Source organism: Myotis daubentonii, chromosome 2 (assembly GCF_963259705.1).
Source record: "Myotis daubentonii chromosome 2, mMyoDau2.1, whole genome shotgun sequence".
In the NCBI taxonomy this organism is placed as follows: domain Eukaryota; kingdom Metazoa; phylum Chordata; class Mammalia; order Chiroptera; family Vespertilionidae; genus Myotis; species Myotis daubentonii.
In genome coordinates this window covers 53090896-53106338 of record NC_081841.1, presented here as the reverse complement: position 1 = coordinate 53106338, position 15443 = coordinate 53090896, and the positions used below count along the sequence as shown (strand labels likewise).

The 15443-nt window shown below is 52.8% G+C and overlaps 1 protein-coding gene across 1 annotated transcript; it reads left to right on the top strand.

The window, feature by feature from the left end:
• The first annotated feature begins 3974 nt into the window (after nucleotides 1-3974).
• On the top strand, nucleotides 3975-12303 carry KRT78 (keratin 78). Its single transcript, XM_059682953.1, has 9 exons — nucleotides 3975-4883; nucleotides 5286-5500; nucleotides 6555-6615; nucleotides 7302-7397; nucleotides 8435-8599; nucleotides 8939-9064; nucleotides 11330-11550; nucleotides 11814-11848; nucleotides 11929-12303. Exons 1-9 carry the CDS (start codon nucleotides 4518-4520, stop codon nucleotides 12156-12158), a joined length of 1515 nt encoding a protein of 504 aa, XP_059538936.1. The 5' UTR covers nucleotides 3975-4517; the 3' UTR covers nucleotides 12159-12303.
• The last annotated feature ends 3140 nt before the right edge of the window (nucleotides 12304-15443 follow it).

Here is a 15443-nt window from a genome sequence, read left to right as displayed (position 1 = left end):
CACTGGGGTGCCTGGCCAGTCTGGGTGAGGGGCTGAGGGCTGAAGCTCCCAATTGCTCCTTTTTTTCTTTTTTTTATTCTGGGCCAGCTTTAGCTCTGGCTCCAGCTCTGAGGCCTCTGCTGCTGAAAGCAGGTATCTGGTTTGTTTGGGTTCTATAATTGAAACAATGTATAACTCCAGCTCTGAGATCCCGGCTCGCTGAAAGCAGGTTTCTGGGGTTTTGTTTAACTTCTATATTTGTTACAATGTTTCAAACTGCAGGCTCAGACGCCGGCAAGGCGGGCGGGGAACGTTGGTTTCCTCTGTCACTGAAGCAAGCAAGCCTCATGTTAGTTTCAAGCTGCCTGGCTGCCAGCCACCATCTTGGCTGGCAGTTAATTTGCATATCACCCTGATTAGCCAATGGGAAGGGTAGCGGTTGTACGCTAATTACCATGTTTCTCTTTTATTAGATAGGATAAATTAGAAAATTTAGAACTTGCACACAACTGTCACAATTTCAAGAACATTATTGCTGGGGGGCAGAATACGATTTGATTTAAAGAAAAACATTAAGTACATAACAGGTCTTATGGAATTATATAGGGCATGATGGTGAGGATTAAATGAGAATGATGGAAGTTTGGGATATTTGGAATATTCTGGGCCAGAAGCTGGCATGTATTTCTTGGCTGCAAAAGCTGAACTGAGGGATGGTTCCATGGTGCCTAAATTGGAGGAAGTCACTGGGCTGACCGTGGTTGGAGAGGGGAGGTTGGCTAAAGGCAGACAGCATGTGCGTGCACACACCCACACACACACACACACCATATATACACACACACACACCATATACACACAACCATATTTCTTAAATGTATGCGTCTCCCAACCTTGGGTGGGTGGGTGGGGAGTGATTAACGCTTTGGAGAACAGAATTAAGAGTCACAAGGATCTCCAGAGGTTGAAAAATAAGAGGAAAACAAGAGGACATTGAACGGGAATTCATTCAGTTAAGAAATACTTATTGAGCACTGACTAGCCAGGCGCCACTCCAAGTGCAGAGGACACAGAAGTGAGGAAAGAGACAAAATCTCTCCCTCGTGGAGCTCACATTCTAGTGCAGGGAGACTGGCAGAAGTAAAACACATGGTATGTTAGGAAGCGATAGCGCGAAGCGGAAAGCGAGCAAGCAGGGAGGGGGATAAGAAGTGTCAGAGAGGGGATGGCCTCAGTGTTGCAATTTCGGTTGAGGGCAGCCAGGGAGGGTGACTTTCAGCTACGTGGGTATCCAGGGAGGAGCATGCCCGGAAGAGGAAACAACCGTGCAAAGGCCCTGAGGCAAGCGTGTTCCTGGCATCCTTGAGAATGAATTAAGGGATAAACTAGGTTAGGCCTCTTTCATGCCCTATACTTATTTTTCCTTATCGTAATTGCAATTAAATACCTGTCTAATTACCTTTTCAGTGTCTCTTTCTCTACTAGGCTCTAGGCTTTCTTGGTGCCAGGGCTGGGCCTTCCTCTCTGCTAAATTCCTAACTCTCAGCACAGGTCCTGCACGTAGTAGGTGCTCAACCGTATTTTGTTGAGTAAATGAATAAATGTGAATAAATGGCTTTTGGGTGAAAAACTCTACCACATAAGCAGAACAGGCTTGAGAGCAGTTAGAGAGAGAGAGAGGCCGGGAGTTGTAGCTGTGGCCAGGGGGCACTTAGGGGCCACTTAGGGGGAACGTATGGGGATGCCGTGAGAAATGCAGTGACAGTCAGGGGCTATGGGGAGCTGCAATGAGCTGGGCTGGGGCTTGTTCTAAGGCGGGATAAGGTGGCAGGGACTGCAGAGCTCCAGGTGTGGGTGAGAATGGTTAACCTGGAGCAGGAATATAACCCCATAGATAGAACCCATTAGAGCCTTTGCATTTGCCAGGCTTAATATTAAGTCCAGGGTTTGAGCCCTTTGCACCTTTGCTGCGGCATAGATTGGGATCCCTAGTGTACTCTGGCGTGCAGGAACAGATAACTCAGACTGAGGGGCGAGCATTCAAATCTCCAAACAATTTGGTCCTTCTCCGCATCACTGCGTAATTTTTTTCTACTGGGGGAAACACACGTGACAGCAGCATTTGAGAACCTGGGCATTTAAGAAGGTCCCTCCACGAGTAAGAACTCATCTCCTAAAACAAGTGCTTACTGGTGCCCAGTGTATGCCAGACCCTGAGCTAGATAGACTGGTGGACAAGACAGACAAGTGGAGTACTGGTCAAAGGTTTAGTGGGCAGTGGTCTGTGCTGGCTGGGGGTCCTGGATCCAGCCTCATCAGCCGTGTGGGTGGCCTTAGGCAAGTTACTCAGACCACAGAGCACTGGGTCAGAGCAGGCTTAGAGGTCACCTGGTGCAATCACTTAGGTTACTCAAGGGTGCACAGTCTGCACCGCGCCCTACAGCCAATGGGACCTCAGAGTCTTTAAGTGTAAAATGAGGGCATTGGACCTTGAAGCTCACTTGGGCTTGAATATTCAATAATATTTCAAGTATGGGGAAGTTCCAAGGAGGTGGATTTGGTCCCATCTCAAGTGTGTGAGCTCTGTCTTTAACTTAAAAAAAAAATTGATTTCAGAGAGGAAGGGAGAGGAAGAGAAAGATAGAAACAACAATGATGAGAGAGAATCATTGATCAGCTGCCTCCTGCACGCCCCCCACTGGGGATCGAGCCCGCAACCTGGGCTTGTGCTCTGACCGGGAATGGAACTATGACCTCAACCACTGAGCAGTCTTCCCCTTTTTAATACCAGGGTCGGGGGAGGGGTGGTCCAGTCCAGTCCATGGAGATCAGTCTCAGGCATATTCGTGGGACCCAGAAGAAAGGCACCTGGCCCCCTTTGCCTCTGCAAACTGGTCCTGGGGGTTAGGGCTTGGAGGTGGGTCCTCAATACAATTGAACCCATGTTCCAGGTTCTTTTTCTAGATGGCCCCCTCTCCTGCCTGCCTCCCTCTCCCTGGTGCATCTGGATCCCATACTTGGGTCTTTTCTCCTCTTCTCTCCTTCACCTGCCCCCTCAGTCCCTTGATCTCCTTTGCTCTTCCCATTGAAGGCCTGGCCTCGGATTCCCCTGAGGTCATCTGTGGTTCAGGTTCATGTAGGGGAAGGAGGAAGGGGCTTCTAATCCTCTGGAGGGCAGGGCGACCTGCTCCCTTGTCTGGCTGGGGGAGGGGTGGAGTATCTCTGGGATGGTTTGCACCGCTAGGACTGACTTCCTCATGCCTTGGTCTTGAGTGTGTATTATACCGAGTCTCTCTTTGACCTTGCTTTGAGTTGCATTATCAAAGGCTCCAGTATTGTAGCTTTGGAGTACACCAGGCTCTAGAAAAGGAGGTGTGTGTGTGTGTGTGTGTGTGTGGGGGGGGTGGTGGGGGTGGTGGGGGTGGGGAACAGGGAGAAATGACTCTCTAGCCATGTACAGAAGAAATTTTAGAAATTTCTAAACAAACAGAGCTGCCTGATACTGCTCACCAGCAGTGGAGGAGCCTCAGTGGTGAGGGTAGGGGTGGTGGTTGTGTGGGGGCTGGATGCCTCCTTCCAGGGGTCCTGCAGCGGAGGAGGCCCACTCAATGTTAGACGCACTCTGGGGTTCCTCCACTTAGCAGACTGTCAGGGCAGAGACAGTATCTATCCCATGGGGAACCCCAAGCTCCTGTTTCTGCTCCCAGCTCCCCAAGGCAGCATGTTTCTAAACGCATTTTATTTCATAGACTGGGTGTCTCTGATCTGTAACCTGACAATGTGGTGCTTGACTTGGAGAGGGGCTGGCCCTGGGTGTTTGTGGAAGGGACACAGGCTGGGCTCATGCTCCATTGGCTGTGATCCTGGATGGAGATGCCCGGTTTGAGTGGGGTGGTGCCTCATGGATGATTGCTGGGTTGGGCAAGAGGAGGGACTTGGACACCCTGTTTTTCTGTTTCGTTTCCAAACCCTGAAGTATTTTTTAGTCAACCCTGACAGTAACAAGTCCTGGCCTCTCAGTGCTGCAAAGTGCCTTCCTTCTCCAGCTCTTATAGGTAGATTTTTCCTTGAGAAGCTTCACTTACCTCTGTCTAACATCTCCAAGGCATTCAGGTTCTCTGTCTGACCCCCTCCACCCTTTCCCCCCTTGAATGTCCTTCCTTTCTTCCCTGTCTCCTCTTCCAGGAAGTCTTCCTTGACTGACCCTCAGTGATTTTGCTCAGGGCCATTGCTCCCCATCCCCAGTACTGAAGTCCAGGCCTCTGGCTACTTCCTTGTCTTGGGGACAGGCCCAGCTCTCCGTCAGGGTCTGGGTCTCCTTCCTGGGGCTCTGCACGTGCCGGGCACTTATTCTCCAGGTGTGTCAGACAGGTCAGCTGGAGACAGTGACAGACACAGTCAGGCCAAGAACATCTTGCTCTCCAAGGCCCAGCCCAGGCACGGGAGGGGATAAAAGTCTTGTGCCAGGGCCTCAGGGCAGGAACCACACATTTTGACTCTCCTCTGCCTGTGCGCTGCTGTGACTGCAAGTCTCTGCCATGTCTCTTTCCCCCGGCGGGGCCCAGAGGGGCTTCAGTGCTCGCTCAGCCTGTTCTGCTGGCTCCAGAGGCCGAGGCAGGGGTAGCTTCAGCAGCAGGAGCCTCAATTCCTTCGGGGGATGCCGAGGAGGCTCCCGTGGAATGGCCTGGGGGTCAGGGGGAAGGCCAGGGGTGCGGTTTGGGGTGGGGAGTGGTGGGCCTGGGCTTTCCCTGTGCCCTCCAGGGGGCATCCAGGAAGTGACCATCAACCAGGATCTGCTGACCCCATTGAAGATTGAGATTGACCCCCAGTTCCAAGTGGTGAGGACTCAGGAGACCCAAGAGATCAGAACCCTCAACAACCAGTTTGCTTCCTTCATTGACAAGGTGAGGGTCAACTCAGCTAAGTCCTGCCTCAGTGCACCCCTAGGAGGAAGTTCCCGATGGACTTGGGGATGGGGACGTCTGGTCTACCACTTTCCTAATCTACCTCTGCAGCAAAGAAGTTCCTCTTTGGTCTAATTGGAGTCTCCCTGGTTATGCGGTGGCCCTGCAGTCCCATGGTTGGGGCTCAGCAGCAGAAAGCTGCCAGCCAGCCGTGGGGAGACCCTTCCCTGTTAATCCTTCTGATCGTGTTGATGTGCTCAGAATCTTGAGGCTGCCCCTGCCCAGGCTGGGCTGTGGGGCAGGGGAAGGTGGACTGACTACAGGGTCCCTGAGGCTTCATGCTCCAGAGGCTCTGCCCAGGGAGTCCCACAGGGACCTCAGGGACCCTCTGCTTATGCGCAGGTGCGGTTCCTAGAGCAGCAGAACAAGGTCCTGGAGACCAAGTGGCACTTGCTGCAGCAGCTGGGGGTGAGTGACAGCCCTCGGGGCCTGGAGTCTTTCTTTGAGGACTACCTGGGCCGGCTCAGGAAGTGGCTGGAGGAGCTCCAGAGACAACGAGGGACTCTGGATGCTGAGCTGAAGTCCTGCCAGGACCAGGAGGAGGAGTACAAGGCCAAGTAGGTAGACCGAAGTTCCCCATGGGAACTGGGTGGGGTCTCAGAGAGCTGGATGGGAGCTGTTAGCTGAGGCCTTCCCCTGCCTGCTCCTCCCCGCCCCCCCTCCCCCACTGGCCTTCCCTTTAGCCCCTCTGCATCTCATTCACGCTGACTCTCAGAGTGCCCCACCTGCTGCAGGTAAGTAGCCTACTGCCCCAGCTGCCCCTGCTGCCCAGATCTGAGAGCCAACAGGCCCCAGCTCCCAGGCCCAGGTTTCTGGCCAGCGCTGGGAGGGGCTTATTTAAATAATGCCTCAATGGGTTTTTTTCTCGAGAAATTCCTGTTGAGCAGGCTGTAGGCTAAAGTGACTCAGATGTTCTCTGGTATCAGGGGTGGAAGGGAATTTATTTTGTGGGACCATCCCCAGGCCCGTGGCATGATTCACAGCTCAGCTGTGGTTCTGGGTTCCCACCAAAGTCACCTGGTGGTGTGGAGAGAACCTTGGACTAACAGGAGGCTTGGGTTCAGTGGCTGTGGGCAAAGGGCAGCTGTGTGGCCTTGAGCAAGGCGTTTTACCTCGCCCAGCCTCAGTTTCTATATCTGAAAAATGGGAAGATGTCACCTGCCCTTCTTCCCTCCCAGGGCTGTTAGGAAGGTGGGATGTGAGGTGGTGTGGGCTCTGGAAGGGACCCAAGGTTGGGGACAGGAGACCTAGGTGTTAGGTCTGCTTGGCCACCCAATCATCTATGACTCGGGCAAGATGATTTGTAGAATCTTTCTGATAAAATCCAAACTGCCTGCTTCAGGCCCCATCATTGTGAGCGGTGAGAAAAGGTGTGTGTGCCTTGTAAATGTGAAGAAGAGCGGCCTATGTCACTAAGGGGACATGGGCTGAAAGAACAGAGGACATAGCCAGGATGTGACAAAGACTTCCTGACAGGAAGGGTAGAGACACAGGCAGGTTGTGTGTCCTGCTTTGGAGCATCTACAGGCAAGAGTGGCCTCTACAGGGAGGTCGTGCGTGGAGGAAGCACATCGGCTCTGAGCGCAGCGTCTCTCTGCTTTTGCCTGGCAGGTATGAACAGGAGGCCCACAAGCGGGCCACGGTGGAGAATGACTTTGTGGTTCTCAAAAAGGTGAGGGGGAGTGTCAGCTGCTCCATTTGCATCCTGAGCACCCACAGTGCAGAGCCCAGTCCTGAGTTGGGAGGGCAGAGGGTGGGAGGTCCTCATGAAGAATATGCTGCCTGCCGGGGTCCCTCAGGAAAGCGGGACATCTATTTAGTAAATAGGGACCCCAAGACAGGAGTCGATAGAACAGCAGTTCCCACCCTGTGGGTCGCAACCCCTTTGGGGGTCGAACGACCCTTTCACAGGGGTCGCCTAAGACCATCGGAAAACATATATTTTTACATATTGTTTTTGTGATTAATCACTAGGCTTTAATTATGTTCAATTTGTAACAATGAAATTGGGGGTCACCACAACATGAGGAACTGTATTAAAGGGTCGCGGCATTAGGAAGGTTGAGAACCACTGAGATAGAAGGATCATGTGATGTGTTTTGGTGTCACTGCGAGAGAGGGTGGGGGGAAGTACAAGAAGCAGAACTGGTTGGGATTAATCAGGGAAGGCTTCCTGAAGGCGGTGCGGGTCAATGTTAGACAAAAGCACAGGGCGGGGTGGAGAAGGAAGAAGCCTGTGTCTGGAGATGGCTGCGGGTGGATGTTGGACAGTTTGTGAACAGAACTCTTGGGCCAGCCAGCCAGAGTGGGGCCACAGAGAGGAAGTAGGGATACATGGTTTCTGTCTCCCTCCCCCAGGATGTGGATGAGGTTTTCCTCAGCAAGATGGAGTTGGAAGGCAAGCTGGAGTCCCTGAGAGAACACACCTGCTTCTTGAGGCGTCTGTATGAAGAAGTGAGGCTCTGCCAGTGGCAGAAGTGGTGGTCTCTGAGGGCAGGTGGTAGTAGGGAGGGGGTAGGGTGGGTAGCCTTCCTGTGGCCACTGTGGGAGTGGCCAGGAGGGGCGAAGCCTAGTTAGGGTGACGTAGACTCTGGTCATTCAGTCGTTTGACAAACAATTACTGAGAAGTTACTATGTGGGTTGCTAGGTTCTGGGGACACACCAGTGAATAACCCCCCCCCCCAAAGTCACAAAGCTTGCTTTCTACTGGGAGATGGACAATAAATGACAGACTTAGTGAATAAGTATGTTAGAAGATGATAAATGCCACGGAAAAAAGGGAAATTAGATCAGGGAAAGGAGGATTGGGAATGTGGGGGGTAGGGCAGGTTGCAATTTCAAATAGGGTGGTCAGGGTGGCCTGATATAGAAGATAAAATTTGAGCAAAGATTTGAAGGAGGCGAGGAAGTTATCCTCACAGGTAGGAATCCTGGATCCCAGGGTGAGGGAGTGGCCCCCACCCTGTGTGCTGGTGTCTGAGGAAATGCAAGGAGGCCATGTGGCTGGAACAGCTGGAGTGAGAGGGAGGTCGGGTGATAAGAGGTCAGAAGAGTGACGGGGACCAGATGATTTCAGGCCTTGCAGGACATTTTCCTTTAAATTCCAAGCTGCAAGCCCTGGCCGGGTACTGGGTTAGAAATTGTCCCTATACACCAAGGTTGCAGGTTTGATCCCCAGTCAGGGCACATACAAGAATCAACCAAAGAGTGCATCAGTGGATGGAACAGCAGGTCGATGTTTCTCTTTCTCTAAGATCAATATAAAAAAATTCCCAGCTTCAAGAGTCATTGAGACCACCTCCTACAGCCCTCATTTCAGACAAGGAGACAGCCCCACAGAAGGCAGGGCGTGCTCAGCGCCACCCGGCATGAATGAGGGCTGCCCACTGATGGAGTGTGGGCAGAGAGTCAGGCCTCTTGCCCACCTTCCCCGGGGCTCCAAGGGGAAAGGGAGCTGGGGCAACTGGACGCTGAGTCAGTCTTCCTGGCAGGAGCTGGGCCAGCTGCAGACCCAGGCCGGCGACATGTCCGTGGTGCTGTCCATGGATAACAACCGCTGCCTGGACTTCAGCGACATCATCGCCGAGGTCCGGGCCCGGTATGAGGAGATCACCCAGACCAGCAAGGCCGAGGCTGAGACGCTGTACCAGACCAAGGTGCCAGGGCCAGGGGCAGCGCCACGCTGGATAAGACTGGGTCTTCATGCCCACACCCCAGGGGGGTTGTCCACCTCGGTCCATTGGGCAGTTCTGATAACCTTCCTGAAGCTCCAGAGCTGGGTGGGCATGACCATCTCCATTCCCCGGGAGGGAGGCAATGCAGGAAACCTGTGGGAGATGAGCCTGGACTTCTGCAAGCGCATCCCACCATGTCCTGGCCTCAGTGTTTAACCCATGTTCCAAATGAGGACGTGAGGAAGCAACGGATGGGGGGCATGGGTCTTGGCGTCAAAGGGGAAGGTACTCTTAACTCATGGTCACCTCTGTCCCCCTCAGTACCAGGAGCTGCAGGCATCTGCCCAGCTCCATGGGGACAGCATGAAGGAAATCAAAGTTCAGATCTCTCAGCTGCAGCAGGCAATCCAGAGACTGCAGAGACAGATTGAGGACCTCAAGAAGCAGGTGAGGGTCCCAGAGCTCCCTGAGCCCTTCCTCTTGCCTTTGTGCTGCGGTCACCGCTGGGCTGGTGTGAACCTTGATAACTGGCTGGACTCTAAGTAATTTGGGTTAGAGAGAACCTCAAGCCCCCTTAAATGGGGGCTTCCTCTTATGCATTCTAGCTGCATGATCTCTGCATTGAACAACTCCAGGTGGCTCTGCTTGTGCTGGATTCCACGTCCAGGTGTACATCTTGCTTTAGGCTCCTTGGGGAGAGGGTTAATTTATCTCTTCTTATCCCTCCTTTTGACTTTGATGCATCAAGCCCAGCAGGGCCTCTAAGGCCATGCACTGAATTTCCTGGTTCCCTTTTGGGGAGGGTGAGAGCCAGGAGCAGGCGACATGGGCAATAGAGTGGGGGGGGCGGGCTGAGCCCTCCTTAGGAGGTAATGCTGTTGGTGCCTAGTGTGGGGAAAAGTGAGAGGGATGGAGGGAGAGGATGGCAAGGGCAGGGAGGCGGTTTCCTATTCCTCTTGGAGAATTCATTTCTACATGCGAAGGATTTCCAGTTCTTAAGTTTTCAAGCGTTTTTGTACTCACTTTCCCCAAATCTGAAGAATCGGTTTTGGGGTCAACAGAGCATTGAGAACTGAGACCACAGAGTCAGGCGGTTTCCTCTAAGAACTTTGGCTTGACTCCCAAGTTGCACATGACCCATCCATTGCCAGCAGGGCCCTCAGGGGAAAATCCTTAGAGTACAGATCACTCAAAGCCCAGACTCGGACTCCAACCATCCTTACCTGCTCTTCTCGGGAGTGTGATGCAGGGCCTGTTACTTAATTTGCTGCTGTCGTGCTTTGCCTTAAGTTTGGATTCCTTGCTTTGGATCCCCTGGGTTGCCTGTTAAAATAGTTCCCTGCGCCTCCTGTCAGACAGAGGGAATCAGGGTCTCTAAGGGTGGAGCCCAGAAACCTGCTTTCTGAACTAAGTTCGCCCAGCTGCCAGAACTTAGGGTGGAACTACGTCTCCACGTCTGGGAACCAGAGCTCCTCCCACCAAAGGCTTGAACCTTCCTTGGGGATATGACTCCCCCTGCTCCTATTACTACTCCTTTTCATGAACACAAGCCTGATGAATTGGGACCCCCTGTGCCAGGCCCCAGGCAGAGCCCTGAGGGTTACAGTTAGAGTGGTGGACTGGACTTCAGCTTTAGGTAGGGTCCTGACTCTGACACTCACCTTTCTGAGCCTCAGTTTCCTCATCTGTAGAATGGAGATGATGCTCCCCATCCACAGGGTGCTTGTGTGGGAAAGAATAATGAGAACCTTTAGGGAATGCCTTCATTCCGTACCAAACATGAGGGCCAATCAGCTGGATGGCCAATTAGACAAGGATCTTCATCTAAGAGTTTTCTGTGGGATTGGAGAGAAGAGTACAAAGAATGTATTTTTCAAACTAAAAATGGAGGTACATAGTTTGATAAACTCTGAAAACAGGACAAAATATTTGAAATGGGGCTGCTCCAAAAATATCCAGGGCCGTGGTGGCCAACAAGATGAGCCTTGTAGGTAATGATCGGAACGGGACAGGAAGAGGCGTGGCAGCGGGAAGAAGCCGGAGTGATCACTTGAGGAGGCGAAGGGTGGGCTAGTTTCTTGTGGCTGCTTTGACAATGTACCACAAGGTTGGTGGCTTGAAACAACAGAAACTTATTCTCTCAGCCTGGTGATGAGCCTGGACTTCTGCAAGCGCAGAAATCAGAGTCAGCAGGGCCATGGTCCCTCTGAAGGAGCCAGCTGGAATCCTTCCTGGCCTCTGCCTACTGGTGGCTCCGGCAATTCCTTGGCATTTCTGGTTTTGTAGCCGCATCACTCCAGTCTCAGCCTCCATCTTCATGTGGTGCCTTCTCTCTGTGCCCGTGCCCTCTCATCTTTTTCTAGGAACACCAGTCGTTAGGTTCAGGACTCACCTGAAATACAATATGATGTCACCTTGAGATCCTTAACTAATTACATCTGCAAAAAACCCTATTTCCAATTAGAGCACATTCTGAAGTTCTTGGTGGACCTGAGAGTTTTGGGAGACAATATTCAACCCATTATGGGAGTTAAGGAAGCAGAAGAGGCCATACTCTTCTGTAGAATAAGAGCCGTGGGAGGGGCCAAGGATACTTTTGAGCTCATGTGATTATGCTGCACCCCAGCCTTCAAGTTTTATCCGCAGTAAGTGCTTTGGGAGGCTGTGTTGTGCTTACTGCCATTTCCTCCCTCATGTCTACATCCCTCCCAGAATGCCAACCTGGAGGCTGCCATCGCACATGCCGAGCAGCGTGGGGAGCTGGCTCTCAAGGATGCCCAGGCCAAGGTGACTGAGCTGGAGGCCGCTCTGAGAATCGCCAAGCAGAACATGGCCCGGCTGCTGCGACAGTACCAGGAGCTCATGAGCACAAAACTGGCCCTGGACGTGGAGATCGCCACCTACCGCAGGCTGCTGGAGGGCGAGGAGTGCAGGTGGGGCCAGTCAGAGGACCTGGGGATATGTTTCTTGTGGGGAAAGTGATGGTGGAGGATGGAATGCCAACACAGAGCTTTCCTTGTGAGGGGAATCCTGAGAGATTTCCTCACATTCTAAACCATTGAGGGCAACCCATTCTGCTGGGAGGGGTTTTAAATTGGGGACCGTGGACTTTATCTGCTGAGAAAGTAGGTGAGCTGCTCCAAGAGGCATTCTTGCACCTTTCTCAGCAGTTCCTCTCTTGTTCTTTCTCCCCCAGGATGTCTGGGGAATGGACCAGCCAGGTCACCATCTGTGAGTATCAGGGGAATTTCAGGGAGGGATCCCCATGGGGAGCCGAGGACCCTACAGTGACACTGGTGTATTTCTTGCAGCCGTGGGGGGAGGCAGTGCCATCCTGTCTGGAGGAACTTGTGGACTTGGAGGTGGGTCCAGCTGCTCCAGCGTAGTGACTGGAGGCTCCAACATCATCCTGGGCTCTGGACAGGGCCCTGTGATGGGGTCCTGCTCTGTGTCCAGCTCTGGCTCTGGCTCTGGCTCCAGCGGTCGCACCATCCTGAAGAAGACTGTTGAATCAAGTCTTAAGACGTCCATTACATACTGAGTACCGTGGCAGCCACTTGTTTTCCTGCCTTCCTGAAAATTCTCAGCCCTACCCTCACCCCATCATCCCATCCCTGCATGGCCAGTTGTGTGTCCACTGCCCACAGGGGATGCTGCAAAAATTAATAAAGTCATGTCTGCCTGCTGTTCTGAGTGCTGGCCTGGTCTTGCCTAGTGATTTGTCTGATTTGCCTGCTGCCTGCCCAGTGCATACTGCTCCATCCTGCAGCTAGCCAGCCTCATCTTCTCCTCTCTCCATGGCCTCCAAGCTGAGCTAGGAAAACTCTGGTTTTGGCTTGGCCAGTCTGCATCTCACCCAATTATTGTCCTTTGAGGGGAGGGGTAGGTCTGAGGGCCACTGACCAGATCCTAGAGTCTACACCAAGAGGCACCTGCCCTTGTCCTACTCATCTGCCTCTGAGCCTCCATTTCTCTAGCTTTTCTGTGAAATGAAGCAGCCCCAATTCACTCTGGAGATGAGTTTTCCTTCCTCTCCTTACCTCTCCATTCCCTCCCACAAACTGTATTGGGTACAAACCACACTTGAGCCACTGTTCCAAGACTGGGGCCACTCTGGCAAGCAAAACCAAACCACCCTGCCCTCCTAGTGGGTCTGGAGACATCTGCTTCTGATGTGTCCAGCATAACCCTTCCCACCCATGAGAACCAGGTCTTCCTTCTCAGAGCCCGTGGCTCCAAGGCCAGAGGCCAGCCTCCTATGGCTAATTCAGACACCCTGGGTTGAGATCTGGGTGGTGAGGCCCTTTTGTGTCTTGTCTCTTCTAATCCCTTCCTCCTGATGCCCTGGCTCCAGCTCTATCCAAGGTGGCAAGGCTGGGTCTTCTCACCTCACCCCCAACTTTCATCTCTGAGCTTTAATCTGGCCTTCCTCCTGCACAGGGGTGCCCCAGTCAGGTTAATAATTCAGCAGTGATGCTGAGCAATAGCCTTCAATATGTGTTCCAAGGGCATTTGAGGAGAGGCCGAAGGGCAGGGTCAAAGGTTCCCTGTGGCAATGTGCATGTCTCTGTCACTCCTTCCAGCAATTCAGCTAGGTCTCCAGGCTTGCACACCCAGCAAAAAAGGTGTGCCACTGCCTAGCCCACTCTCCACAGAAGGCAATCTGTGAAATATTTAGGCTTGTTCAGGTTATATCCTATGGGCATCTCACTTCTCACCCCAATCAGCTTATCGGAGGCTTCCTTCCAGCCCCCCAGTATACTCTCTGATGTTTTAGCATCTCTTGTAGCTTGTTCCCTGGTTAATCCTCCAGGATAGGCTCCATTTCTGATTCAGGACAGCCCCCCTTCATCCTGCTTCTCCTTTTCCCCAAGTTTGGACCAGATTCTTCTCCTCCTGGAAACCTTCCCAGCTCCCTGTGTCTGAACCCACCAGACACTTCCTGTTTCCAGCACAGCCTGGCTGCACCGTTGCCATCCTGGGCTCTGTTCCTGTCTGTTCTGGTCTAGGACTCAGCTTCTCCATTAGCCTGGGACCTCTGGGCAGGCTCTTCTCCTGCACGCAGGACAGGGATCAGCAGCTCAGCTCTGATGGGGAATTAGGACTGGAACTATGCCCCATCCCCTTTACCTCTTGGCTCTATCCCAGCCATGGGCCTGTCTGAACATGAGACTGGAAGTTTCTCCTCCTTCCCTCTTTTGCAGGAAGCCTGGAGAATGGACATCGGGGCCAGGTGCTACCTCAGCAGTTGTCTTGGCTCTTGCACTGCTCCTCCCATCTTCTCCCTCTCCACCTGGGTCAACTCCAAAGCCTGCCCAGAGGTCCAGGCTAATAAGAGAGAGAGGTCAGCCTCTTTTTCAGATCCATGGGTCTCTCCATCAAAAGTATCCAAGAAGGAGGCTTGTCAGCCCTCTGTGAGGGAGACATGAGTGGGTGAACATAAGGCTCTGGAGCTTGGATCCCAGCTCTGCCATTTACTAGTGTAACTTTGACCAAGTTACTTAACTTCTCCCTGTGCTTCAGTTTCCTCATCTGTAAAAAGACATTAATAATACGAAGAGGGCCATGTGGGGATGGTAACATTCAGGATTTCAAAAGCAAACAAATTCACCCAAAATAGTTCAGTTAAATAGACTTTAATGAAAGGATTATTTACAGAGGTGTGGGCGTGGCTAAGGGAACAAGCATAGGATGCAGAGCCCAGAGGCTGGCGGCGCTGGGAAGCCATTGCCACCCCAGAGTTGGGGAGGCTACCGTCTGGTTTGTCCAGGCTGAGAGGTTTTCTGGGATGTGGGACTTTCTGTGCTAACGCGGGATGGTCCTGGGAAAATCAGGACCAGGTGGACATCCTGCGGAGAGCTGGAGACACAGGAGGGAGAGGTGGTGACTGGGTGATAGAGTTGGGGAACGGTGGAGAGATCATGTGGAAGGAGACATCCAGTGCAGAAACAGGGAGGGAGTGGGAAGAAATACTGGCCCTCTCTCCCTCCCAGACCTCCTGATGGGGTCTCCCTTTGGCCAACCCAGCTGGAAGCCAGAGAACAAGGGAGCAGCCTACCAGGGTCAAGGAGATTGGTGAATGGATCTGGGGCAGGTGACTGGATCTGGAAAGAGGCAAAGGGAGCATATTCAGAATGGAGACGAAAGGTGGTATTGCATGGAAAGTGTATAGGCTCCTGTCTGCCCTACAGTGAGTTCTCAATTAAGTGTTGCCTATGTAACCATAGAAAGTCCTACCTTTGTATGGGAGCTCCTCAAGGGCAGCGACTGTGTTCTCTTCACCCCTGTATCTTTTCTATTGCTTAGCACCCAGCCTGACCCACGTTTGGTGCCCAGTTGTCCCACTTCATCCATCATTCCATCGCCTCTTGTCCTGTCTCAGGGAGGGGCCCTAGACAGGTGACAGTCTCCAGAGATGGATGCTCTTAGACTGAGCGGCAGCAGGGGGAGGAAACTGCTCCTTCTTGGGATACAGAGAAGGTATGAGCTTGGGTGGCCTGCATGAAAATGGAGAGGCAGGATAGGAGGAGGCACAGCGGCTCCCACACTGTCTGGGCTGGGACTGGTGAGATGTCCTACTGGGTAGGAGGGAGGCTACCCAGGAAGTAACTGCGAGAGCGAGAGCGGGCCCTGGGTTGCCTGTGTGTCTGTCATCAGCTCCCAGCACAAAGCCTGGCACAGAGCACCAGGTAAATATGTGAGGCTGTGGAGGGTGGAATGTGTGTTTGCAGCCCACTCTACTCCCACCACCAGGGCTGCTCCTGACTCAGAGGGCTGACATCACTCCTTTCCCCAGGGAGGGAGGCCCCACTCACAACTGTCTTTG